General features: G+C 49.6%; 1 protein-coding gene and 2 non-coding genes across 4 annotated transcripts in view; 2 read left to right on the plus strand and 1 right to left on the minus strand.

Moving 5' to 3' along the window:
- The first annotated feature begins 8,755 nt into the window (after positions 1–8,755).
- Positions 8,756–8,838, plus strand: TRNAL-CAG (transfer RNA leucine (anticodon CAG)). The gene has a single exon. It is a non-coding gene; the product is annotated as a tRNA-Leu (tRNA).
- Positions 8,839–8,990: 152 nt separating this feature from the next.
- TRNAL-CAG (transfer RNA leucine (anticodon CAG)) lies at positions 8,991–9,073 on the minus strand. Its single transcript has one exon. It is a non-coding gene; the product is annotated as a tRNA-Leu (tRNA).
- A 7,917-nt stretch (positions 9,074–16,990) lies between these two features.
- The window catches only part of PLLP (plasmolipin), a 35,363-nt gene continuing 25,545 nt past the window's right edge, over positions 16,991–26,808 (plus strand). The window contains exon 1 of one of the 2 annotated variants that reach the window (XM_025186386.2): positions 16,991–17,189. In XM_025186386.2, coding sequence (XP_025042171.1) covers positions 17,142–17,189 — 48 coding nt within the window. In that variant the 5' untranslated portion in view covers positions 16,991–17,141. Of the gene's footprint in view, positions 17,190–25,801; positions 26,415–26,808 lie in introns of those variants that run through there. The other variant, XM_075940380.1, reaches the window with a different exon arrangement.

The raw sequence follows: 26,808 nt of genomic DNA on the forward strand, positions 1-26,808 counted from the left end.
TTCCCACCCCCCACCTTTATCCTGCTTTCCAAATGCAGAAGCCAGCTCTGTGTTGGCTGTCCAGTTGCTCCCAGGGTGGGCAGGGTCAAAGCACCCAGCCCTGCACTCCCCAGGCAATCATAGAATCATAGAATACTAGGACTGGAAGGGACCTCAAGAGGTCATCGAGTCCAGTCCCCTGCCCTCATGGCAGGACCCAGTAGTGTCTAGACCATCCCGGATAGACATTTATCTAACCTACCCTTAAATGTCTCCAGAGATGGAGATTCCACAACCACCCTAGGCAATTTAGTCCAGTGTTTAACCACCCTGACAGTTAGGAATTTTTTCCTAGATCCCTTTCTGCCGTACTCCTTCCTAGACAGTCGCTTCCCATTCTGTATGTGTGAAACTGATTGTTCCTTCCTAAGTGGAGCACTTTGCATTTGTCCTTATTAAACTTCATCCTGTTTGCCTCAGACCATTTCTCCAATTTGTCCAGATCCTTTTGAATTATGACCCTATCCTCCAGATTAGTCGCAACCTCTCCCAGCTTGGTATCATCTGCAAACTTAATAAGCATAGTCTCTATGCCAATATCTAACCAGTTGATGAAGATATTGAACAGAACCGGTCCTGAAACAGACCCTGCGGAACCCCACGTTTCTCCTTTCCAGCAGGATTGTGAACCATTAATAACTATTCTCTGGGAATGGTTATCCAGCCAGTTATGCACCCACCTTATAGTAGCCTCATCTAAGTTGTATTTGACTAATTTATTGATAAGAATATCATGCAAGACCATATCAAATGCCTTACTAAAGTCTAGGTATACCACGTCCCTTATACTGCTTTTCCCTTATCCTCTAGCCCACTCAAGAACCCACCCCATTTCCATGTGTTTGAGGGGGTCCCTTATCCTGTGTTGGCTGTCTGGTTGCTCAGAAGACTTTAACCCACCATCCTGTGTGCCTTAGGCTCATGCCCTATCATCTAAGCCACTCCAGAACCCACCCCACTGCCCTACTTTCAGGGGGCTCTTAATCCTGCCTTCCTAATGCAGAAGCCAAAGGTAGAGGTGCAGCGGGCTAGCAAGCGCCCCCCTTGTCAACTAATCGAGCTGTCAATGGAAATTCCATTGACTACTTGATTAGCTGATTATTGAAAATTTAACGTCCCTAGTTTAGATTAGTAAACAAATTTATACTTCACATTTCTAACTTCATATACTGGAATGACATATGCACTCAAATAGAATATACACAGTTAGTAGATTTTAACTTTTCTAATTATATACTACATGACGTATGCATAAAGCATATCTGAGTTATGTCCTATTCCTATTCAGAAGCATATCTCCGTAAAGAGTATGATTGCAACATCGCAGTGAAGACAAGGTCTCAGTGTCCCTCTGTGGCACACAATTATTTTGACTCTGTTCACCTTTAGGAGTCCAAACCAAAATGCAGGTGCTTGGGTTTGATTGCTGGTGGCCAGTGTTCTCAGTAAATAGCAATTTCACAGGAAAGGCTTTGTCTGCCTTTAGTTTGCAATGACGCTCTAGAGTTCCTTGTGTAAACTTCCCCATGACAACTAGGATCCAGATCTTACTGAATTATGAAGCTTGCAGGGGAGGCTCTACCACAAGCAGTTAGATAGTGATCTGTTGCCAATAGCTATCAGATAAGGATGTCATGTGAAAGGAAGTGCTAAGTGGGGAAATCCTACACTGGAAAGCCCAGCTGCAGGTCTAAGCGTCTTGCCTTGGTAGCACATCTTGGCTCCGAATTCTCCTACGGGTCAGGGCATGCTCATTGAATCTGATAACTTCCATAGTTGCTCTAGCACAGGGGACCTAGGATTTGGCTTCTAGTCTTTGTGATGGCAAAAATCTGTATTTTGCACACACAGTTGGAGTAATTGCAAGCATTAGTGTGCAGTTAGGCTTGTGCATTTTAATACTTTACAGGTGCGTCTAGACTGGCAAGATTTTGCGCAAAAGTAGTCACTTTTGCGCAAAAACTTGCCAGCTGTCTACACTGGCCGCTTGAATTTGTGCAAGAGCACTGACTTTGTAATGTACAAAATCAGTGCTTCTTGCACAAATACTTTCACGCTCCTGCTCGGGAAAAAGCCCTCTTGTGCAAGAATACTTGCGCAAGAACAGGGGCAGATGACCATTTTGCGGGGCCCAGGGCAGCCCAATTTCGCGGGGCCTGTCAGCCGACGGTCAGGGCAGTGAGTCCCTTATGACCGGCTGAAGTTCTTTTAAATTGTGCTTGGTTCTGTTACAGCAACTGAAGGAGTCAGGTTAAAGCTTAAACAGTTACTATTTTATTGTTACAGGGTAAACTTAGTTCTTAAATGCTACTACTGTGTTACAGATAACACAGCCACTACAAAGGACAGGACAGAAATTACACTAATAAGTCACTTACAGGTACCATGAAACCCTTTGGTTCTCTGAGCTCTTATTAAATGCATGCAAAATAGACACATAGCAGGTATATATTCTCACCCCTGCGTTCCAGACTTGGTGTGACCAGCGTCTTTCTCTCAATCCCTCGGGAAGAAGTAGGGAGAGGTTGGGCGTCCCACAGACCTCGGGAGACAATCAATACCTGCCAGCAGGTATAGATGATTGGAGCTCAAATGGGGTGGGCTGCTGAACCTCTTTTATACTCCTTGGGTTATGTAGGCTTCTTCCTGGGCTCAAGTGGCCAATTAGGAAAAATGGCTTTGAATGCCAGGTTTCCCACGAAGGGTGCAAAGCATAATTTACACCTGGGAAAATGCAGACAATGGGCACCTCTGGTATGTGATGGGCGAAGATTCCTCTCCTGGGACAGTGCAGGCGTGTCAATTACTGATACTAGCCATCAGGGCGACAGGAGGCCCCGGGTCGTCAGCTAGCCCATTTACTGTCTGGTTTCTGTTTATGGTAGAGTCAGGGACAGGCAGCACACCTGCGTTCCCAGGGCATCAAAGGCTGACTGCCTTTCTCTTGCTCTCTGGGGGGGGGGAACAAGATGGGGTTCGTGGAAAAACAAGATGGGGTTTGTGTCTGGCTACAAGGCCCCCCTTTGCCATGGCGCATGCGCAGGGTTTCTTGAAGCGCGGGGCCCAGGGCGGCCGCCCCGCTTGTCCTGCCCTATATCCTCCCCTGCGCAAGAGGGCCAGTGTAGACAGGGAAGAACTATTTTGCGCAAAAAAGCCCCGATGGCTAAAATGGTGATCGGAGCTTTCTTGCGCAAAAGCGCGTCAATACTGGGCACGGATGATTTTGCGCAAAAGCACTTTTTGCGCAAAAGCATCCGTTCCAATCTAGATGCTCTTTTGCGGAAATACTTTTAACGGGAAAACTTTTCCATTAAAAGTATTTCCGCAAAATCATGCCAGTCTAGACGTAGCCTACATGTATAACTGGGGGGTTTTGAGACTGCACCTATCACAGCTGTAATTGAACATTTAACTTAGAACTTAGAGGTGAAAAAAGTAAAGGACTCAATTCTAAAGCCCTTGTCCACATGAGTAACTGTTGAAATCAGTGGTGATGTTGAGGGGAGTATGTAGCACAGGACTGGGCTCCAAGGCTTGCATGTTAGGGCATGTCTACACTAGGAAATTATTTCAAAATAACATACTTTGAAATAATAACGTCTGAAATAACTATTTCATAATAGCTACTATAGGGAAACATCAAAATTAGTCCAAGGCAAGCTCCTTTAATGTGGACATGCTACCTTGACTTTGAGCCTGAGGAAGCCCTCGGGAGTAATTACTTTGAATGATTATGGGGAGTAGATATTTCGAAACAACAGCAGTGGAGCGTACACATTACTGCTACTTCGAAATTACTGGTTCAAAATAAGCATTATTCCTCGTGGAAAGCAGGAGTTGTTATTTTGAAATAACCAGCACGTTATGTTATTTTGAAATAAGAGGAGTTCGAAATAACTCCTGGTGTAGACCAGGGCATAGTGAGCAGATGGATATGAAAGTGCCTTAGATTGCGACATACAGGGAAGAAGAGATGCTGGTGTCATTTAGGCTGAAAGGAGCAATCAAGCAGAAGTATAAACTGTATTGTGCCAGTCACCACTCGCTAGACTTCATAATGCCTGTTTTACAGCTGCATGTAAATACACCTACACTGGGTTTAAAGAGCTTCCACAAGAGGTTTTGCTCTATGATTAAATCCTTAGGTGCCTTCCGTCATATTCTAGAGTTCCTGATCATTAACAATTAATAGCATATTGTGTTTGCACAGCACCTTTTATCAGAAGAATCCCAAAGCACTTTATGTACTGTATCTTGTAGAAGACACGTGATACAGGAATCACTTTGTTATTTATGTGTTTGCATTGTGGTACCTCCAAGCAGACCCAGTTGCAGACCCCTTGGTGTTTGACATTGTACAAACCGAACAAAAGAATTGCCCCTTCCCAGAAGACCTTTCAGCAGTGGCAGGCAACCTGCAGCCCACAGGCCGCATGTGACCCATTGGGGTTCCATCTATGGCCTGCACATCCCATGTGTGCCTCTTCCCCATGCGCCTCTCGCACACTGGGGTACTGGAGCCCTACACTTCCTACTTCTCCCCTCCCACACCACACTTTCGGAGCGCCATGAATCCACTGATTTGCACTCCCCCTCCCTCCCAGAACTTGAATGCCATGAATCAGCTGTTCACGCTCTGGGAGGGAGGGGACCACTAGAGATGAATGTGTGGGGGAAAGGGACAGAGGGGGGGTGTGCAGGCCTTAGATGGAACTCCAGTAGGCTGCAGGACCACTGTTTGGGCTCCCCCGCGGTGGCCCGGCTGAGCGCACAGCACTCAGCTGAGCACCACAGCACAGGGGAAGGGGGGGCGGGGCAGTGACGTACACGGCCCCGCCCCCTGGCCATTTACGTCAGCTCCCACCCCCCCTTCTCCTCCTCCGCGGCGGCCCACTTCATTGGGGGTGGGGAACCAGTCAGGGTATGTCTACACTACCCCGCTAGTTCGAACTAGCGGGGTAATGTAGTCATCCACAATTGCAAATGAAGCCCGGGATTTGAATTTCCCGGGCTTCATTTGCATAAAGCTGGCCAGCGCCATTTTTAAATGCCGGCTAGTTCAAACCCCGTGCCGCGCGGCTACACGCGGCACGGAGTAGCTAGTTTGGATTAGGCTTCCTAATCTGAACTAGCTGTACTCCTCATTCCATGAGGAGTAACGGTATGAGAAGTGGAATGAGGAGTAATGGTAGTTCGAACTAGGAAGCCTAGTTCGAACTACCTAGTTCGTGCCCCGTGTAGCCGCGCGGCACGGGGTTCGAACGAGCGGGGATTTAAAAATGGCGGAGCCCCGCTTATGCAAATGAAGCCCGGGAAATTCAAATCCCGGGCTTCATTTGCAAGTGCGGTATGCCTACATTACCCTCCTAGTTCGAACTAGGAGGGTAGTGTAGACATACCCAGAGAGAGAGAGAGAGAGAGATGGAGCAAAAGAGCTCAGGAAAGAAGACCTGAAAATCCCATCTTATGACGGGCTAATTGGGCTAATTGGCTAGTCATATATACTAGCCAATTAGCCCGTCATAAGACTGGATTTTTAGGTCTCTCCTCCACGTCGGTCTTCTCTCCTGAGCCTCCGGTCTCTTGCTCTGTCTCTCTCTCTCCTCCTCCTACTGCCTCCCCCCACCTCAGCTCTGCTCCGCCTCCTGTCTCTCTCTTTCTCTTCTCCTCCCCCTCCTGCCTCTCACTCGGGGGACCGTGGAGCCCAAATGGCCGTTTGGGCTCCGTGCTCCCCATGCTGCATGGGGAGGCTGGAGCCCAAACGGTCGCTTGCTCCCACATGGTGGCCCGGCTGAGCGGCACAGAAGTCAGCCAAGCACCACGGCAGGAGGCAAAGGGGGGGCGGGCGGTGATGTTCACAGCCAGGGGGCGGGGCCTGGAGACCCTGTCACACTGCACGTCACCGCCCCACCCCCCTTCGCCTCCCGCCGTGGTGCTTGGCTGACTTCTGCGCCGCTCAGCCGGGCCACCGTGGGGGAGCAAGTGGCGCAAGCGTCTGTTTGGGCTCCGCGGTCCCCCAAGTGAGAGGCAGGATGGGGAGAAGAGCTGAGAGAGGGGGGAAAGCAGTAGGAGGAGGAGAGACAGAGAGAGAGAGATGGAGCGATAGACCGGAGGCTCAGGAGAGAAGACTGACGTGGAGGAGAGACCTGAAAATCCCGTCTTATGACAGGCTAATTGGCTAGTTTCAAAATAATTGCCTAGTGTAGACATGACCTGAGTCAGATATTGTGTGAGGTCTTGCAAAGACAGGACTTGGTTTTCAGGCTCCTGTGAAAGAATGAATCTGCAGCAGCCCAGCACCCCCTAGTGCTTCCTTCCCTCAAAGCCAGTGACAAAAGACTGAAGGATCTCAACCCAAGGGATTCAGTAATCATTAAATTGTGCGTGGTGGGGGGCGGGGGAGGGGGCAAGGGAGATGAGCAGTGAAGTGGAGCAGACCTGTCTGACCAGCTCGGCCACTCCCTGTGAGTTTGTTCGCCTGATGCAAAATCAGACTCCATCCTATTTCAGCACAATGTTCAAGAGAAAGGCCCATGATCAGTTGGGTGGCTCCACAGCTCCTATCACAGCCCGAGGGCATTGGAGAGGGTGCAGGTGCTGCTCTGCAGGTCACAGCGACAAAGCAATGGGGCACAACGCAGAGCAGCCAGCAAGTATCAAGCAGTAGCTGTTTTGCCCTCCTGAAAGCAGGGCCAGGGTGTAGCGCTTGTAGATGAGGAGTGGAATTACAATGGGCTGCACTGGCCAGGAGGAGACAGGCCACAGAGCTCAGGCTGGGAACAGGAAGGCTGATAGAGCAGCTTCAGGGTGAGGTCGTACCTGGAGCCCACCTGTCCCCCACCCTTCCAATGCTTTAAAGAGGGAATGTGCAGAAGTGCTGCAGCCATTATGGTGTAGCTCTGTGGGCTTCCTTAGAAAGGGGGTCCTAGAACAAAAGCATTTCAAAGTGCCTGGCCTCTCTGAGTATCTCAGCCTCAATGGGAGGTAGCCTGTTTTGGAGCAGATCAAAGTATTTGGCAAGACAAAAGTTGCAGTCTTGTCAGGTTCCCAGGGCAGAGAGCTGCGTAACAGCTTAGCTGGAATTTCCCCTCCCAAGGATGTGGTTTCCTAGCTGTCAGGTGAACAGCTCTGTTGGCATACTGATGTCCATGTTAATGCAGGGTGCTGGCAGCTCACTTGTCTGGGCAGCACAGGTGGGGCAGGTAGAGAGTTCAGAATTTATTGTAAGAGCTGAGATATAAGAATCTTGCGCAAAATGAGGATTTTGAGCAAAAACCCCTTACACAAAAAGAAATGGCAGAAAATATGCTAATGATGGTGCAATTTATGCTAATGCGCCCCTCATTAGCATATTTTCTGCTGGAAAAACTCACATTGAAGACGCAGCCACCGTTTTTACACAAGTTAACTTTTCTATGTTTCTTTTTCCCTGTCTATAAACTCAGGGATAATTATAATTAATATTTGGACAGCATGTCTGATGCTATATATACATTTGCAGTGCTGTTGCAGCAGAGGATGAGAGACTGGAGGCAGCTGAGGAAGTATCTTTATTAGACCAACTTCTTTTGGGGGAAGAAACAAGCTTTGGAGCTGCACAGACCTTCATCGTCTCTGTGGCCAAACGTTGTCAAAGGAGAGGGCTGATGGGTCTGTTTATCATATGCCCATGCTGTGCAGTATGGGCTTGCAGCACAGGCTGTAACCCCCTTCCCCCCATCTTCCAGCCCCCTGCTCTTGGGTCTGAATACAGAAAGGCCTTAAAACGGGCGGTGCGTGCCCCGGGACTGTGACGGTGCAACGGGACCGCCGTGGCCATCGCACCAGGAGCGGGGCGCGAGCGGGGAGGGCAAGAGGGCCCCTGAGCACGAGCGCAGCCCCACGCCGCCGGGAGAACAAGGGGACCCGCTTGCACAGCTCTGCGCTAGTTCACAGACACACACACACACACACGTGCTCTCTCTCACACACACACACACACACACACACGTGCTCTCACACACACACACACACACACGTGCTCTCACACACACACACACACACACACACACACGTGCTCTCTCACACACACACACACACACACACACACGTGCTCTCACACACACACACACACACACGTGCTCTCTCTCACACACACACACACACACACACACGTGCTCTCACACACACACACACACACACACGTGCTCTCACACACACACACACACACGTGCTCTCTCTCTCACACACACACCCCTCAGCAGCCCCCTGCCGCGCCCCAGCGGAGCAGGCAGAGGGGCGGGGCTGGCGCGCGGGGCCTCTCACCCCGCGCCCCGCCCCCTCAGCGCTGCTGCGCGCGCCACACGCGTTTCTTAGCAACACAACGGCGGGGGGGGGGTTACTGAGTGGGGCGCGGGACGGTCTCGCGCGGACACGGGCAGGCGGGGCGTTGGCGCGGGCAGGGCCCAGGGACGCGCAGCCGCGCAGGCAGCTGGGGGGCCACCGGAGGGGAGGGGGTGCGGGGAAGGGAGGGGATCCCCACGGGGGGGAGGGGCGGGCCGGTCCAGCGCGGGGCCGCTCACAGAGTGGGACCGAACTGCGCTCGCCCGGGGGGGGGTGCCCGGACCCCACCATAGGGGCGCGAGTCGCCACGGGGCAGGGCGTAGTGCGGCTGCGCAGTTGCTCGCGGGGAGACGCGCCCGCTTTTCTAGCCGCGGCGGCAGCTCTGCGCGTGGCTGTCAGGATGGCCGAGCGGTCTAAGGCGCTGCGTTCAGGTCGCAGTCTCCCCTGGAGGCGTGGGTTCGAATCCCACTTCTGACAACGGCTCCCTTTTTGCATGCTGGCTCAGCCGCTTCTTTTGGGGGGAGGGCATGAGACCTGCAAGGGCGTCCGCGTTCGGCACCGGCACCGGCACCGGCACCGGCACCGGCGGGCGTTAAAAATAGAGGGGGCGGCGGGGGGAGAAAAAGCGTTGTCAGAAGTGGGATTCGAACCCACGCCTCCAGGGGAGACTGCGACCTGAACGCAGCGCCTTAGACCGCTCGGCCATCCTGACTCGTCGGGCTGCTCTGCTCCGCCCGCCGCCTCATTCCCAGCTCCGTGTTTGGCCATCACAAGTACCGGCTGGCACTTTTATTGAGTATTGGTTTTTGTTCATTAAAGCCCCGATTAATCTTAGAATCCCAGAGCTGGAAGAGACCTCAAGAGGCCAAGTCCAGCCCCCTGCCCAAGGCAGGACCAACCCCAGCTATAAGCATGCACATTTCTGATTTATCCAGCATAGGGATCTATAGCTGTGTACTCCCAGAGGGAGGCTTTAGTATTGTGCGTCCCAGTGACCTCAGTAGCTGGTAATAAATTCCTGGTATAAAGTAATTCCTGGTATAAATAAGTAGCTGGTATAAATTACTATATTAAAATCGTATCTTCCCTGCCCCTGCATCATGGGCACTTTAAAGTCTCAATATCAATGATCCCACTATACAAGGCTGCTCAGCATGTGTGGAATATGCTGGCTACCTGAGAGGATAAAGAAAATCAGACAACAAAGAAGAGATGGGAGCGGGTCAGATTTGTGTATACTGTATGGAAGAGCTTAGACTTTTAGAAAAATCTGAAAGAAGACTAGATAGATGACTGGCCCAGGATGCAGCCAGGCAGCCATCACTAGCCCTGATTTCAGGAGGGTATTTAAACAATCCTACTGAAATCCATCAGACTATTCACTTATGTACTTGTTGAAGCATCTGATTGCACCAAGGCCATAATGCAAAATTTCAGCAAATCCAAACCAGCTGACAATTATTTATGTGTATAGGACTTTGCTTATGAGAATGTGCTGGCTGTGGATGGTAGTATTGCGCTAACTCATAGGAGCCGTAATCAGACCAGGGTTCCATTGTGCTAGGTGCTGCACAAACACAGAACAAAAAGAATGTTCCCACCCTAAAGGGCTTGCAGTCTAGAATGAGACCTTGGAGTAAAATCTGACCTACTATGGTTGAAAGAACAATTGGTGTGAACGCATTTATTGACAATTAGGTTTTGTCTCATCTTTCGGATGGTGTTGATGAGCAGCTGGAAATAGGCCAGCGGTGACTTAAATTAATGTAGTTAGGCTAAATAAGGGCCCTTAATGGTACTTCAGGGCTATAATGGCCCATTAGCAAAGAGGTGAGGAAGCTTAGTCTTCCTGTGCTAACTCATAGGACCAGTAATCAGACCAGGGTTCCATTGTGATAGGTGCTGCACAAACTCAGAACAAAAGGAAAGTCCTCACCTCTTTTTCGTAGATTATAACTTGGACCTAACCAAGTGAGTTATAAGATCAAGAACACATATTCCTGCGCATCCAGAAATATAATCTACGCTGTCATGTGCCGAAAGTGTCCGTCTGCTATGTACATTGGACAAACATCTCAGACACTTCGCCAAAGGATTAATGCCCACAAAACAGATATCAGACAAGATCACAAAGAGAAAACAGTTTCTTGCCACTTTAACCAGAAAGGACACTCTCTAAATGACTTAGCCACCTGCATTCTGCTACAAAGACCTTTTACATCTGCACTTGAAAGGGAATCCTCTGAACTGTCATTCATGTTAAAATTCGACACTTACCAACAAGGACTTAACAAGTCTTTGAACTTTCTCACCCATTACCAAGACAGTTTCCCCAATTATCACCTGTAATACCATTAACTCACAAACATCCCACTCTCCCTACCTTTAATATCAGCAATTCACAGACACTTACCTTCCTTCCTCCCCCTTCCCACCCCCCGCATCCCCCTTCTGTTCTGCAATGTGATTTGTCCTTTTCATATTTGTTCATTTTTTTAAATTGTATCCTTTGGTATATATGGTTGTGACTACTTTCTTCCACTATTTGATCTGAGGAAGTGGGTCTGGCCCACGAAAGCTCATCATCTAATAAACCATCTTGTTAGTCTTTAAAGTGCTACATTGTCCTGCATTTTGCTTCAGGTTTATTCTCCACATTCCTAACTTGATCTACAAAGACGATAACTGGCATGCAAACAGGAAAATCATATTCAGTAGATTATAACTTTTCCAGTGATATCTTATATGAGGTATATTCCAGTTATATCATATTCCTATTCAGAAGCATATGTGCATAAGGCCTATGGAATTGCCTCATCGGTGAGACTGACTGAGATGTGTCTACACGACTAGTGCTAGAGCAGCACAGTTCCAATGCTGCAGCTACCCCTGTAGTGTAGACACTTCCTACAGCAATGGAGGGGTGTTTTGTATTCCCATAGATAAGCCACCTCCCTGAGCAACACTAGCTAGGCCAGCAGCAGAATTCTTCCACATTTACACCAGGGCTAGGTCAGCATAACTACAGTGTTCACAGGTGTGAATCTTTCACACCTCAAGTGCCCTAGCTACATTGAACAAACTTTTACACATAGACCAGGCCTGACAAAAAGACTGATCCAAAGCCCACTCTTGGAGTCCTTCCACTGTCTTCAACATGCTTCAGACCAAGCCCTAAGCATATGTGTGAAGAACTACTGCAAGACAGATACGCTGAAGGTGGGGGAAGAGAGGTGCAATTTGTTCAGAAAATGGTTGAACCATGATCCTATGTCTCTCTCACAGGAGGAATTTTCAAAGTCTAGGGCAGTGGTCTCCAACTTTTTTAACCATAAGATCACTTTTTCCATTTAAGTGCAACGTAAGATCTACCACAAACCCAAATACCCTTGCCAGGCTTCCTTCCCCCCCACCCTCCTTCTCTGAGGCCCTTCCCCTGCTCCACGCCTTCTCAGAGATCTCACCCTGCTCATTCCATTCCCCTTCCTCCCTTAATCTCATTCACTTTCACCAGGCTGGAGTAGGGGGTTGGGGTGGAGTAACCCACAGCCAAAGCAGCAGCCTGGCAGCCAATATTAGTTGCCCCGGGGATAGAGTTGAGTCCTGCATTAGGAAGGCAGAATAAGGGACACCCTGAAGATAGGGAGGCGGGGTGGTTTCTGGAGTGCGTTAGGGCATTGGCCTGAGCAGTACAGGGTGGTGGGTTTAAGTCCCTTGCCCCCCTGGGAGTGACCAAACAGCCAACACAGCATAAGGGCCCCTCGGGGGGGGGGGACATTGAGCTCTTGACTAAGGGACTATAGGGAGGAACTGGCTCCCACGTTTGGAAAGCAGAGTATAAGGGACCTGCTGAAGGTAGGGAGATGGAGTGGGGTCCTCAGTGATAGGGCATCAGCCTCTGGCCCACAGGGTGGTGGACTCAAGTACCCCCCAGCCACCCATTCAGGAGCTGCCTGGCAGCCAATATTAGTTGCCCCAGGGATACAGCTGACTCCTGCATTAGGAAGGCAGAATAAGGGATGCCCTGAAGGTAGGAATGTGGGGGTGGTTTCTGGAGTGGACTAAGCAATAGGGCTCTTCCCCTGGGGAGCACACACAGGGTTGCAGGTTCAAGTCCTCTCCCTCTGCCTGTCTCTGTCTATCCTGGAAATAGCCACCCCAACATAAGGGGACTCTCCAGAGGTGGATTCTTTAATGGACACGGGGTTACAGCATTCCTGTGGGGGAGTACAGGGTGGTGGGTTCAAGTCCCACCCACCCTGGAAGCATCAAGACAGCCAACACAGAGTCCCCCAGGCATGGAGCCAACTCCCACATTAGGAAAGCAGGAGGATAAGGGACCTTTAGAAGGGCAGGATGATGGGCTCAAGTTCCATCCACCCCAGGAATGGAAGAGCAGAGTCAAGGCAGCTTACTCATACCCTGGCCCTGCACCATTCCTGGAAGCAGCTGCCATGTACAGCAGTGGCTCCATGTTCTGCCCTTCATCTACAGACTCCAACCCCACAGCATCTACTGGACACAGTTCTCCATTATTGTTTAATGGGAGCTTTAGGAGCAGTGTCAGACAAGGACAGCACAGCATATGGAGACCCTCTGCTCTGATTTTCTCAGGGACATGCCAGCCACTTCCAGGAGCACAATTACCACAGGGATAATTAATCCAGACATATTTCCTCAGATCATATTCCAGAATAGAATTGGCATGACCATATATACCAAAGGAATACAATGAGAAAAGGGACCACATTATTAAATCAGATTTAGTACAGAAGGTGGGATGAGGGGGAGGGAGGGAGGGAATAGCTATTTGAGTCAATGAATGGCTAATCAGGGGTGATAAGTGGGAAACTATCTTTGTAATGGTTAAGGTAATTAGCATCTTTGTTAAGGCCCATTCGTAAAGTGTCAAATTTAAGCATGAATGAAAGTTCTGAAGTTTCCCTCTGTAATCTGGTGTTAAAGCCTCTTTGAAGTAAGATGCATGGAGTAAGGTCATTAAGACTATGTCCAGGTAGGCTGAAATGAAAAGCAACTGTTTTTTCCTTGTGAAGATGTCTGCTGTCTGTTTTGTGGGCATTAATTCTTTAGCGAAGTGTCTGAGAAGTCTGTCCAATATACATAGCAGAAGGACACTGTTGGCACATGATGGCATAAATTATATTTCTGGATGAACAGAAATATGTGTTCTTGATCCTATAACTGACATGGTTAGGTCCAGTGATCATGTCACCAGAGTAAATACGTGGACAATGTTGGCACCAGGGTTTGTTGCAAGGGAAAGTTCCAGGGTTGGTATTAGTGTGGTATGTCCAGTGGTTGTTGGTAAGAATCTTCCTGAGGTTAGGTGGTTGTCTATAGGAGACTATGGGTCTGTCTCCCAGAGCCTCTCAGAGTGTAGTATCCTGTTCCAGTATAGGTTGTAGGATATTGATAATGCGTCGGAGGGGTTTAAGTTGGGGGCTATAGGTGATGACAAGTGGTGTTCTATTGTTGGTTAGACGAATACCCAGAAACATCTACTTCAAGATAGGCCCAAGAAAATGTATTACTTATCACCCGATTAGCTATTCATTGACTCAAATAGCTATTCCCTCCCTCCCACGCCCTCACCCCACCTTCTGTACTAAATCTGATTTGTCAGTTTAATAATGTGTTCGCTTTTTTCATTGTATCCCTTTGGTATATATGGTCATGCCAATTCTCTTCCAGACTATGATCTGAGGAAGTGGGTCTGGCCCACGAAAGCTCATCACCTATTAAACCATCTTGTTAGTCTTTAAAGTGCTACATAGTTTTTCCTTTTGTTTTAGCAAGATCAGACTAACACGGCTATCTCTCTATTACTAATCCAGACGTGACAGGTTTGGCATTTTAGAACTCACTACTCAAAGAATTAAATTTAAGCATAAGAGAGAAATGAAAGTTATGAAATGCACTGACTAGTCAAAAACTAAAACTAACCCACTCTGCAAGCAGTAAAAGTAGTGACAATGCCCCATGTACCTGCTGGGTCAGGAGATGAGAGGGAAGGACAGTGTGTATTTGTGAGAATGACAGACACACATACACTGTGTGAAAGTGACAGAGATTTACATTGGCACGCTCCCTCCATCCCCCTCTCTCTGTGTGGAGACAGGGTGGTACAGGAGTGTGGGGAGGAGGGACACCCTGACATCAGCACCCCCCTCATCTCCCTCCCACACCCTGCACAGCAAGCAAGAAGCTCCCAAAGGAAAGCTCCAAGGCAGAGGGCAGGAGTAGCATGACAGTAGGTGGAGGGGCAACACTTGATGGCTTCCCAGCCAAATCACTCAGGTTCACCTGTCAGAGGCTCTAAGATCTACTGGTAGATCCCGATCTACTGGTTGGTGACCACTGGTCTAGGGCCTGCTCCGGCAGCGTCTGCTGCACTCAGGTACCTCCTGCTGCTGTCTGATCCTTTCATTGCTCCAGCAGAATGTAGCTACTGAGAGAAGCGGTGGCTGGGGACAGAAAAGTTGCCTTGCAGGCGTTTGGAGTCAGTCCAGTGGAGGGCTTTGAATATCGGAGAGAGACTTTGAATTGGACTCTGTACTTAACGGCGAGCCAGCAGATGTGACAAGTATCATAGGTGGGGGAAGACACTGCCTTCCCAAACTTCCAGGCATGGCCCTGCCCACACTGCCTGCTGTAGGCGCATTGGGGACTGAGTGCGCCTTGCTAGTCTTTAAAGTGCTACCTGACTGCTTGTTTTGTTTTACCAAGATCAGACTAACAGGGCTACCTCTCTGTTACTTTTACTCAAGGGAGTAACATTTGCAAGCTAAGATCCTTGATTAATAAGTTGCCAGACTGAAGCAGACTTAATTGCTCTTTGGACAGTTACACCCTATGGTCAAGATGGTTTGTGAGCTTACTTACTCATTATCTTGAGCTGAACATGTGTATTGAAAGACTGTAACTACAGTTGTCTGGAGGCTGCTGGGCCCAATCCTGGGGTCCTTCTTTAGCTTCTACTCAGTCCTCCTGCAGGCAAACTTCCCCGTGAAGCCACTGGGATGTGTGCCGGTGTGGAGAACAGCTGAAAAGGACTTCAGGAGCTTGTCTGGACCCTTTATTTCTGTGGCTGAAGAGGCCCTTCTAGTAGCACAATGCTATTACAGACTCCTTCCAATGTCCCATGGTTGGGGCTTGTCATAGGGGTGCTCCTGCAGCTACCCACTGAGCAGCACTGCCTAGCCTCTTCTCATGGCCTCCTACACACAAGAACATATTGATTTTCCACCGTGGGATCCTTCCTCCTCAGTGTCCGAGCAGGGCAGGAGTGCAGGACACAGCTACACAGCAGGAGGAGGGGCCTTCCTCAGCCTTCTCTCCTCCCTTTGCTCCCTATTCCTCCCAGTGGCATCGCCTCCCACTTACGGAGCCAGTTCGCTCCTGACCCAGCCTTTCCCATCCCCCCACAGAAGCAGGCTAATTCACTGGCCTCAAGCTTGCAGCCTCCCCCAGTGTGCGCAGCGCCCTTCTCGACCTGCCTGCTGCACCTAGCTCTTTGTCACCTCCATATTAACAATGCCCAACCCTGTGGCCATGCACCTCGCCCTCCCCCGAGGAATGTAAACACTCACACCCCGAGCCAATGTCAGTCGCTTAGAGAGGGAGGAAAAAAAGAAACCAGCTCACTCAATAAAATGCCAGGCTCCCAAGGAACCATTTCCTTGCTCATGCGAGGAAGCCGAGCTGCCGGGGAAGGGCTATTTAGCCACAGAGAAATCACGTCGAGAAATAAAGCTGGACATAAAGGCGTAGCGCCAACAATCAGCGCTAGGAGAGTGGAAGGGGCTAGCACAGCGGTTCCCAAACTGTTCAGCACCACACCCCCTTTTTGAGTTTTGAGACGCCCCCCCTCCCAAAAAAATAGCAGCAAAACTTGGGGTGGAATTGACGGGGGGTTGTGGCTGGGTCGCTTCGTGCCCCCCAGGGGGTCACGCCCCCCCCAGTTTGGGAACCCCTGAGTTAGCAAGATACAGATAAAAAGGGTGCGGAGGGCAGTGGGCTTCTACACACATTTCTGTGCTAGTGAGGCCCATTGGGGAGGGAGTGGCCAGCCGGGCAGGAAGAATCTGATCTCAGTGGATCAAACGTCCTCTCCACCCCTTTTAAGAAATCTGACTTTGGCCCCAGAGTTGCCATTGGGCCGGATTCCCCGGCCACGTATGCCCACAGCATCCCAGTCTGACTTGCTGCTGAGATCTACGTAGCCCGCGCAGCTTGGCTCCAGTGAAAGGGCCTGATTCTGCTCCCACTGCAACCAGTGGCTAAGTGCCCATTTGTTTCCACAGCAGGAGCATCTGGAGCAGGAATGGCCGAATGGCTGGAAGCTCCCTCCATGGGAGAGGGTGGGGGCAGCATAAAGCAGCACATGGAGGGAGCCTCCAGCAGTTTTGAACAGCCCCTTCCTTCCCTTTAAGGAACCCACATAAGAATAGGTTCCTGCCCAGGGCAAAGTCAGTCCATGCAGACTGCAGAGACTGTGTCTGGGCCCTGACCCTGGCCAAAGATTAACTCCCAGAAGCCACATTCTGCCAACACCACGCAGGTCAGAAAATACCTTTCCCCTCAGCCTGGCCTCAGTGCATTGGAGGCCCTTGCTGTTGGGGTGCACGCCGCTGGTTGGCTACCTGCTGCTGGCCCATCGTATATCTGGCTGTTCGGACTGGTAACAGGAGCCAGACACACATGGAATGGGTTCTGGAAAACGCTTTTTCAATTGCCACAGCAGCATTATGAAGTCATGAATGGGAGGGAGCCTGCCTTGGGGTCCCCGCTGGGCTGCTGGCTGGGAGGTAAGCGAGTCCCAGTCAAAGCCTGCCTTTGGCACCTCACCCCCTGCCTCTGGTATGGCCCCCCCCCCCGGCCTCAGGTCACAACTCCCTCCCATATGCTGCACCCCTTTCTATAGCCCTCCCCCAGGCCAGAATCCTCTCCTGCACCCACACTCTCTCCCTCCCTGACCCTGCACCCCAATTCCCTGCCTCAAGTCACCACTCACAACCCTTGCACCCCTCCTTCACCAGGTCACAACTCTCCCAGATCCTGCACCTCCTCCTACACCCTTCCCCCAGGTAAAAATCCACTCCTGCACTCCTACACCTTCCCGCACCTTGAACCCCAATCCTCTGCCCCAGGTCATAACCCCTTCCTTCACCCAAACTCCTTCTCAGACCCCACACCCTCTCCTGCACCCCTACCCCGAGCTCCTTTCTGCACCCAACTCTTTCTCGACCCCACACTCCCTGCATAGAAAAGTGCAGCCCTTAGCCACTTACCAAAATCTTGGAGTGGGGCCCCCCCCAACAAAAAATTATTGCCCACCCCCCGTCTGGAGGCTCAAGCCCATAACCAGTGTTGTGTTCTACCTTTTTCTCCCCTGCTTGCTGAGATTGGTCAGCCTCAGTAACAAATGCGAACGGACACCCCTGCACAGACTCGCATCTCTGGGAAATGGGTTTTTGCTATCACGCAGCCCAGCCTGCTCCCAGGGGGTAAAGCGCTGGTCCCTGTTGCCTGGCTCAGGCCTCAAGGGATGTCATTCCACTGGCTGCAGTGGAGCTATTCCTCAGTCTCACTGGTGTAAATCAGAAGAGAACTGGTTCCACATGGTCAGGAGCGGAGGAGAGTACCGCGGGGCTCTGGGCAGCAAAATTTTGCGGGGCTCCCCCCCTTTCGCACAGTCCATGCACAGTGGCACCACGGCGCATGCGCGGGGCCTTGGGAAGCACTGGGCCTGGGGCAGCCGCTCCACTCGCCCTGCTCTGAATCCGCCGCGGCACATGGTCAAATCCTCTGCCATTTCCCATCAGTTTGGCACCGTGGCAGCAGCCCCAGTAGCGGCAAAGCTGCACTAAGGCAGCATCCCAAGACACCCCCTATCTCAGAGGAATCCTCAAGTGGTGCAAAACCAGCTCAGCTGGCTCTACAAGAGCAGTTTCCACTCCTGTGCAGGGGAGACAGGAGGCATGCGGGCAGCGTGCACCACCACATCCTGGACTTCTGCAATCTCTGAAACTGCTCTAAATTACTCCCAGGGCTGAAGTGGCTTCCCTCCAGCCCAGCATCCCAGGGACTGAGGGGGCCACGCTCACAGTCTGCAGAATAGTAAGCAGCCAAGAAAACACACAGGCGACAGCTTTGAACAAGAACCCCAGAGCAAAATCCCCTTAAGCCCAACTTGGATACAACTCTGAAAGTTGTAGCGAGGATTGGGGTCTCTGTATAATTGGAATTCACGGGTCTGCCTCTGAGCCAGTGTTTTCCCCAGGAATTGAAATTCGGGGGGTGGGGGGTGGGGTTTGAATTTACGAGGGGGTGTCAGGGCCGATGAGGGGTGAGACCATGAAGGTGAAGGTGGGCTGCATGGCACCATAGTAAAAACTGAAAAAAATGTTTCATGACCATTTTATTAGATTTAACTCATGTTTTAAAATCACACAAATTATAGTTGGCTACTCAAGCCTGCTATGAAGCACTACGTCTACATCCTTCTTGGTTTCTTGTTATAATTTTGCACAAGTCTGTTAATGAATTTCTCAAATGCAATGCGTTCATCTTTGGTGGCTTCTCGTGTGCCCAGTACTTCCATTCCTTCAATTGATATGCTCATTAGTTCATTCACACGATCAGGCAAACGGCGACTTCTTTCAGAACACAAAATTCTATTCAACGATGAAAGAGAACGCTCAACTGTAGCTGTTGTGACTGGGATTAGCAAGAGATGAATTCCACCTTCTTTCATCCCAGGAAACAGCACAAAGCTCCGGTCCAGCAACTAGTGATGATAAAAAAGAAGTTGAAGTCAAATCTTCATTCATTCATTATATGATATTCCACTCTGTGTTCAAATTCTCTATTCTGTCCTGAGCACATGGCAGCCCCATTGCTGGTAGTGCCTCACTCCACTCAACTATCAGTGTTTTATAGGACAGGCATCTGTAAAAATTGCACAGAGGTTGAGTAGAATCTAGAAGTCGCTGTTGTAGATTTTTAAGAATCAAGTCTGTGTACTTTTTCAGTTGTCTTAACAAACACTTCTTCTCCTTTTCACTGAAGGATAAATGCCTTCATTAGTCAACTTCTGGACTGAAATCTGTGCTTCTTCCAGTACTTTTTCAATGGATAGCTCTCTGATTGTCCAGAAATAGACTCTACATTTGGATCAAAGATCTACTACTGTTGTAGCAAATGCCTGGACGGCATTGTTTAATGACCCAAGTGGTTTCAACAGTAGACTTATGAGAGAGAGAATGGCAATAGTCTTCTCTGAACATAGTAGCAAAAGTAAGCCATCAGCCTCACTACTTAGACCCATCCCATCTTGGTGGATACTCTCCAAAGCCTGTAATAATGGCTGGAGTAATTTTAAGACAACAGCCAAGGATCGCTCATGAGAAATCCAGCGGGTTTTCCCAGGTTGGACTAACTTGAACTTCAGTCCCAGTGTATCTTCTATATTTTCCAAGATATTCAGTCTTTTTGGACTCTTGCTGAAAAAGAATATAATGAAGACATTCAATTTAGAGCTTTTTTAATGTCTTTTGAAGATTCTGCAGCTCATACTAGTGCTAGTTGGAGTAGATGGCCTCTGCAGTGTGTATAGGAGAGATAAGGGTTACACTTTTCTCTGAGCAAAACTTGTACTCCACCATGTCTTCCAGAGAAGTTTGCAGCTCCATCAACTGCACAAGCAACCATCTGTTTGGGGTCCAATTGACAAGCATTTAACTCTTCTAAAATGTAGGTTGTCACAGATGCAGCCAATGTGTTTTCTATAACTTGAACATCTAGAAATGCATCTACTTGCCTACCACTGACATTAAGATAACGTACATAATGACTTGATGCCCATTTGCATCAGTGCATTCATCAGCCATGTATGCAAATTTTTGTAATGTGGTGAGAGAGTTCTTCACTTTTTCAACTGTTGCATCTTTCACTGTTGTACCTCATGCTTCTAGCCAGTCAGTTGAATTTCTTGCAGAAAGATAGTAAGCATTTGCTAGTATTGTTCAGAACCAGTGTTCAACTTCAGGATGAACTAGTGATAATACACTTAATATTGGCCTCCAGTTTGTAGTGTGTGGCATCTCTTGCTTAAATAGAAAATATGATGCCACAGCCATGTTTGTTCCTGTGAACTGTGCTGTGTCTCCAGCATTCTTAACAGCCTCATTAAGTACTTCTAAAATTGGCTTTGAAAATTAGCCTTGTGAGGCTTTCTGCATGTTGATGCAGTCCAGAGGCCTGGTGTTTTGCTGCCTTTTCACATAATTTGTCAGCATTGGCTTTGCTGATCGGTCTGACAAACCAAGCTCCTCCATTTTTACCAGTTATAGCATTGGAAAGCTTTCCTTCTTCGTAAGCTTTTTTGCAAGAGGTGCACCCTTTTGTAACTTCAATAAATGGGAACACTTTAATCGACAAACATGGGGAACTGCCTTTAGGATTTGGAGACACTGTTTCTTCAGTAGGTAGCTGTATTTATGCTTCGGGCTGGTCAGATGTAGATACACCACTTGACCCTTCAGATGACATGTTGATATATTCTTGGTTCTTGATGTGTTCTTCACCTTGGTTAGTTTTTGAGGCCTTTGAGTGGAAAAATTCTTGTATTGTTTTTTGTCTTTTCATTTTCACTTTGACCTGCAACGTATAAAAGAGATATGAATAAATTAAATGTTTTGTTAGGATAATGAAAAATACACCAAAACACATAACAGAAAATATCATATTGCCTCTATATAAATTCATGGTATGTGCATACCTTGAATACTGTGTGCAGATCTGGTCACCCTGTCCCAAAAAAGATATATTGGAACTGGAAAAGGTACAGATTTGGGCAACTAAAATGATTAGGGGTATGAAACAGGAGGCGAGATTAAAATGACTGAGAAAAAGAGACAACTAAGGAGGGATTATGATAGGGGGTCTATAAAATTTTGACTGGGGGGAAGAAAGTGAATAAGGAAATGTTATTTAATCCTTCACATAACACAAGAACTAGCAGTCGCCCAATGAAATGAATAGGCAGCAGGTTTTAAAAAAAACAAAAGGAAGTACTTCTTCATACAACATAAAGTCAACCCGTGGAACTCCTTGCCAGGGGATACTGTGAAGACCAAAATTATAACAGGATTAAAAAAAAAGAACTAGATAAATTCCTGGAGAATAGGTCCATCAGGATGGGGAGGGATGCAATACCATGCTCTGAGTGTCCCTAGCCTGTTGCCAGAAGCTGGGAGTGGGCAACAGGGGATGGTTCACTTGATTACTTGTTCTGTTCATTCCCTCTGAAGCGCCTGGCCTTGACCACTGTCGGAGGACAGGATACTCGGCTATATGGATCACTTGTCTGACCCAGTATGACCATTCTTATGTAAAAATTAATTATAATAATAAAAATGTTTAGTACAGAAACTGCCCAACATAATGACCTCTCAAGATAGCAACGATGCGAGATAACAACCTTGGAAAATAATGCATTTTAAAAGTCTTGGCCTATTAGGAAACACATTTATATAAGTTTCCATTCCCAGTCACAAATCTAACATTCTGGAGCAGAGTCACTAAAATATAGTCCCACAAACAAATGTTTATGTAACGTGCCCCTCATTTTTCCCTCCACCTCACCCCACTCACCGGTGTTGTCCTTGGTCAGTGTTCAGAGGTGCTTTCATGGGAGTACACCTCCCAGGTGGGGGGCAAGAAGGCACCTTGCTTGTTCCTCCAGCTGCTCACTGTTCGCTTTGGCCACTGTTGTTCATTTTGTCACCATTCACTCCATCGCTCTGTTGCCGATGGCCCTGCACCGTCACCTTCTGCTGCCACCTGCCACTGTCACCTCTGCAAGTTGGTCTCTGGAAGTTCCACCCAGCTCTCGGTGATTTCAGCTGAGCTCTCAGTGGGGGAACCTCGCTGCTAGGGCAGTCTGGGCTGTCTCTTACACAAACACTGTACCCACAGGAACACTGTCCCCACCGCAGGACTAAGCTCTTAGACCTGATTATCAGTGATTTCAGCTGTAGTGGTCACTTAACAAAACAAAAGACTATCTCTGGAGCCTAATCAGCTCTGTCTTTAAACAGTGGAGAGGGGCAGGTCAAATAGTACTTAGGACTCAGACAGACCATCAAGCAAAACACCTGTCCCCACCCTCACTCTTGATGCCCTCAGTCAGTACAGGTTGGCTGTGTCTAGACTGGCCAGTTTTTCCGCAAAAACTTGCCAGCTGTCTACAAGGGCCGCTTGAATTTCCGCAAGAACACTGACTTCCTACTGTCTGAAATCAGTGCTTCTTGCAGAAATACCATGCTGCTCCCATTCTGACAAAAGTCCTTTTGCGCAAAAGGGCCAGTGTAGACAGCTCAGATTTGTTTTGTGCAAAAAAGCCCCGATGGCGAAAATGGCGATCGGGGCTTTTTTGTGCAAACGCGCATCTAGATTGGCATGGACGCTTTTCTGCAAAAAGTGCTTTTGCGGAAAAGCATCCGTGCCAATCTAGACGCTCTTTTCCGAAAATGCTTTTAATGGAAAAACTTTTCCATTAAAAGCATTTGCGGAAAATCATGCCAGTCTAGATGTAGCCGTAAGTATAGTTCTACTGCCCTTTCCTCATACAATAAGAACAACATTTCATTCCCCTCCCCACCCCTCCTCCAGCATTCAAGCAATTTGTAATCCAACCCCAGCCAAAATCTATCACTTGGGCAACACAGCTCTGTTTGCTGTAGATTAGGTGTGAATGTAAATACAGTCTGGTCCTGAAGCCTTTCCCCCCAGCTCATCACTAGCTGTCAGGGAGAGCTCATTTGTACTTTGCTTACAAATCATAATTTGAAATTATTAGGTTGGCCAACATCACCACAATGAATGCACTGACATTGTCATAAAAAAGAACAGCTGTATAAGGAAGCTACTCTATGTTCATACTTTTCAAATCTATTATACTTTTTCAGATACACATATCTTATCATACACTGTATATGCTTTTAAAGTGTGTATTAATGTTTCAATTTCAATTCAAATTTCCAATCACTTAATTGGCATGTAACTATTTTGCAAAACTGGGGAGGGGTTGGGGAAATTCAGGGGGGGCATACACCCCCATAGGGGGCATGTAGGGAAATACTTGCTCTGAGCTCACTTGCTCCTGTCCATCAGTGATTTCTGTGGAGTTATTCCTGATTTACAAACAGCTCCCATGCAAGCAGGCCTGCCTTTGCCACATTAGATTTACCCCATCAGGTTCCTAAATGTGGCCACTGAAAGAGGCTGGACCCAAATGTGCTGTCCCTTGGTGTAAAGGAGCAGCAATGCCACTGGTGAGAAAGCAAGGTGAGAGAGGAATCAGACCCAGCGCCTTGATTAGGCCAAGGACAGAGAGCAAGTAATTGGAAAACCCCAGGGGGCAGAAAGGCAGAGGAATCCATCATCTCTGCCTCCTGGGAGCTCATCAGCAAGAGAAACAACAGAGCCACCAGGAAGCAGGATGAAAATGATGCCTTTGTGTACACGCTGCACCTTGGCCCGCAAGGTCAGAGCAGCAGCGCTTTGTTTTCTCTAAATGCCTGGTTTCTGAGCAGTTGGCTTCAGGGCTGCCAAATCTAAGAACTGTGTCCGGAGGGGAGGGGAAGGAGAGGTTGGAACCCTCTTCGCTAATGATATATTTACTGTGTGTCATAACTTCAGCAGGAGTTCTGTCTGAGTAAGGACTTTGGGAGCTGTCTCTCCAGGGTGAGGCTAACAAGCTGGAAGCCCAAGGTAGAAATGCAGGCGTGTCCTTCTGAGGCCTGACCCATGGAATCTAAAGGCCTGGCGATAACAATGGACCAAACCCAGCTGCCGTGATTCAGTTCTTACTCAAACAACCCTCCCTTGGGAGTCAGTAGATGCCTTGATTGTGTACAGGTTGTGTAAAGGGAGCTTGATTTGGTGCTCAGTACTAGGAATAGACAGTAATGACACTTTGAGTGTCTAGAACACCTGATGGCCACAGTGGTTAAATGGGCTGTAAGGCCTTAGGGTGCCTGGAAGGGCAGAAGGATACTGCGAACAGTGATAACCCCAGTCCCCTGACCTTTCTGTTGTGAGGCTGTAGCACACAGGCCCCAAAGACACTGCCTGCTGCACGGTCTGTATCACGGAAGATCTAACACGTGGTGATGTACCTTATGCAGATGTAAGGGTAGTGTGCGTTAGAGACAGAGACAGCTGAGCATCAGGCGTGATGATTTCAATGGGAGACAAACCGACTGGCAATTGGTCGGTTGTTATACTTTGCAGCACACATTGCACACTGTGTAGCTAACTAACTTTCTGAACACCATGTGCTCTGTACTTTTGCCTGACTCTTCAGGGTTGCCACTGACGTGTTTGCTGACACCAGAAAACTGCTCATTTGGAACAAACCTTTTCTCACTTTTCTGCAGTCCTGGTAATAGGAAGGCAGGCCCCTGGGAATTTTGCCAATGACTTTCAGGGAAGTAGCATGAAGTCTTTTGAGAGCAGTTTGCAATGTACATGCTTTGACTTTCCAGTGCTTCCAAGAAACAGTGCAGAATGAGGTGTTTAAATATTCCCATGCCTTGGAGCAGAAACAAAATGATTTTTTCTCTCTGGTTGGAACTGTCTCTCTCACTTGCAGCATGCGGTTCTATTGCACCCTACCACATGGTGCTAGTGGGCTTTGTAAAACAGTCCTCATTCTGATCTTGCTTAAACCAACTTAACACTGGCAAACAGAGGCCAAGGACACCATTTTATCCCCTGGCTAATAGCCTTTTATGGACCTAACCTCCATGAAATTATCTAGCTTCTCTTTAAACTCTGTTATAGTCCTAGCCTTCACAGCCTCCTCTGGCAAGGAGTTCCACAGGTTGACTACACTGAAGTGTCAAGTATTTAGGGCCCTGATCCTGTGCCCATTGAAGTCAATGACAAAATTCCCAGCCACCTCAGTGTCCACAGCTCTGGGCTTTAATATGGATTCCTGCTTTCTCATGACCCTTTATCCTCCTCCAATGAGTCTCAGTCAGGAGCATGTGTAAAGAGCATGCAGAAATCTTCGAGGGGTACAGCAACCCATCTAAACATTTGCCTATTTTACAGCAACCAGTGCAAATTAAAAGTTAGTACAATGACTTGTTCAGAGGAGTCTAGATACTTGTTCAGAGGAGTCTATATACTATACACTGGTAGGAAAGGGCATATTTATATTCCAGCGGATTTATTTGGTAACCAGGCGGACGCAACAGCCATTTCAGTAATAGGGTGCCTGGCACGTTTGGATGTCTGATTTTGTACGGATCGTGGGGTAGGCCGGGCAAGTCCGCCTCCGGAAAGGGTCCCGCAGGCTGGAAAGGGAGAGGGACTCTGCTGTCAGGTCCTGCAGGCAGAACAGGAACTTGTGACACGGACAACCAGCGCCCAGGCCAGGACTGGAATGACACGGGCAGGAGCGCAGCGGCAGAGACGGCTGGACAGACCGGCAGGCAGACACGGCAGGTTACTGTGTAACTAGGCGGATTCGGCTGGCTAGCTGGCTCACCTATTGCCTTCTTTCCAACGCAAACCCAGCCCGCCCTTCCTCCGGAGAGGCCGCCCTGCCCTGGATCGGGCCCGCGCTGCTTGGCCCGGCGGGCGCCCAGGGGTGAAGCGGCTCCCGGGCTCATTGCCTTGAACTCCGGGCGCTTTGGCCCGCGGCGCGGCGGCCGCTTGGCTCCTGTCCCTGGAAGCGGCCCGGTCCCTCCCCGCCGCGCACCGTGCGCCCTGCCTCGCCGGCACCATGGAGAGAGCCTGAGCCGGCGGCTCCCAGCGCCCCTGAGGACCCGGCTGCCCCGCTCGCCTCCCCCGGCCCCGGCACCATGTCCGAGTTCCCAGCCAAAGTCAGCACCCAGACCAGCACCGCGGCGGGGGCGTCCGGCCGCGGCAGCGCCTCCATCCCCGGCCTGGGCTCCCTGGCCCTGGACCCGCGCTTCCTGCGCTCCTTCCTCGGGCTGCTGATGGCCGCGGAGCTGGTGAGTGCGCGCGGGCCGGGCAGCGAGCGAGGGGAGACCCGGAGCGGCTCGGGCTGCCCCGACCCCCCGGCGAGCGAGCCCGGGTGCAGGGCTCAGCCCCTGGAGCTTGGGCCAACCCCGCCTAGCGCCCCGGGGCCCCCTCCAGCGCGGCCGGGCTGTAAGCAGCCCCGTCCCCTGTGGCTGGGGCTCGCGCCCGGAGCCTCCCTGCCCCCTTCCACACCTGTTCGATCGGGAAGGATCGTGCGTCTCCCGTGGCCAGCAGCCCTGATTTCCGGGGGGGGGGGTCCAGGGAGCCGCTGTGCCCCGCTGGAGCGGAGCCCCCCACTCGCGGACAGGCCCTCGCCGCGGGCTGCAGACTTATGGCCCCGGGGGGTTTCCACCTACCGGTATTTCC

The sequence above is a fragment of the Pelodiscus sinensis genome, chromosome 12, assembly GCF_049634645.1.
Source record: "Pelodiscus sinensis isolate JC-2024 chromosome 12, ASM4963464v1, whole genome shotgun sequence".
In the NCBI taxonomy this organism is placed as follows: Eukaryota; Metazoa; Chordata; order Testudines; family Trionychidae; genus Pelodiscus; species Pelodiscus sinensis.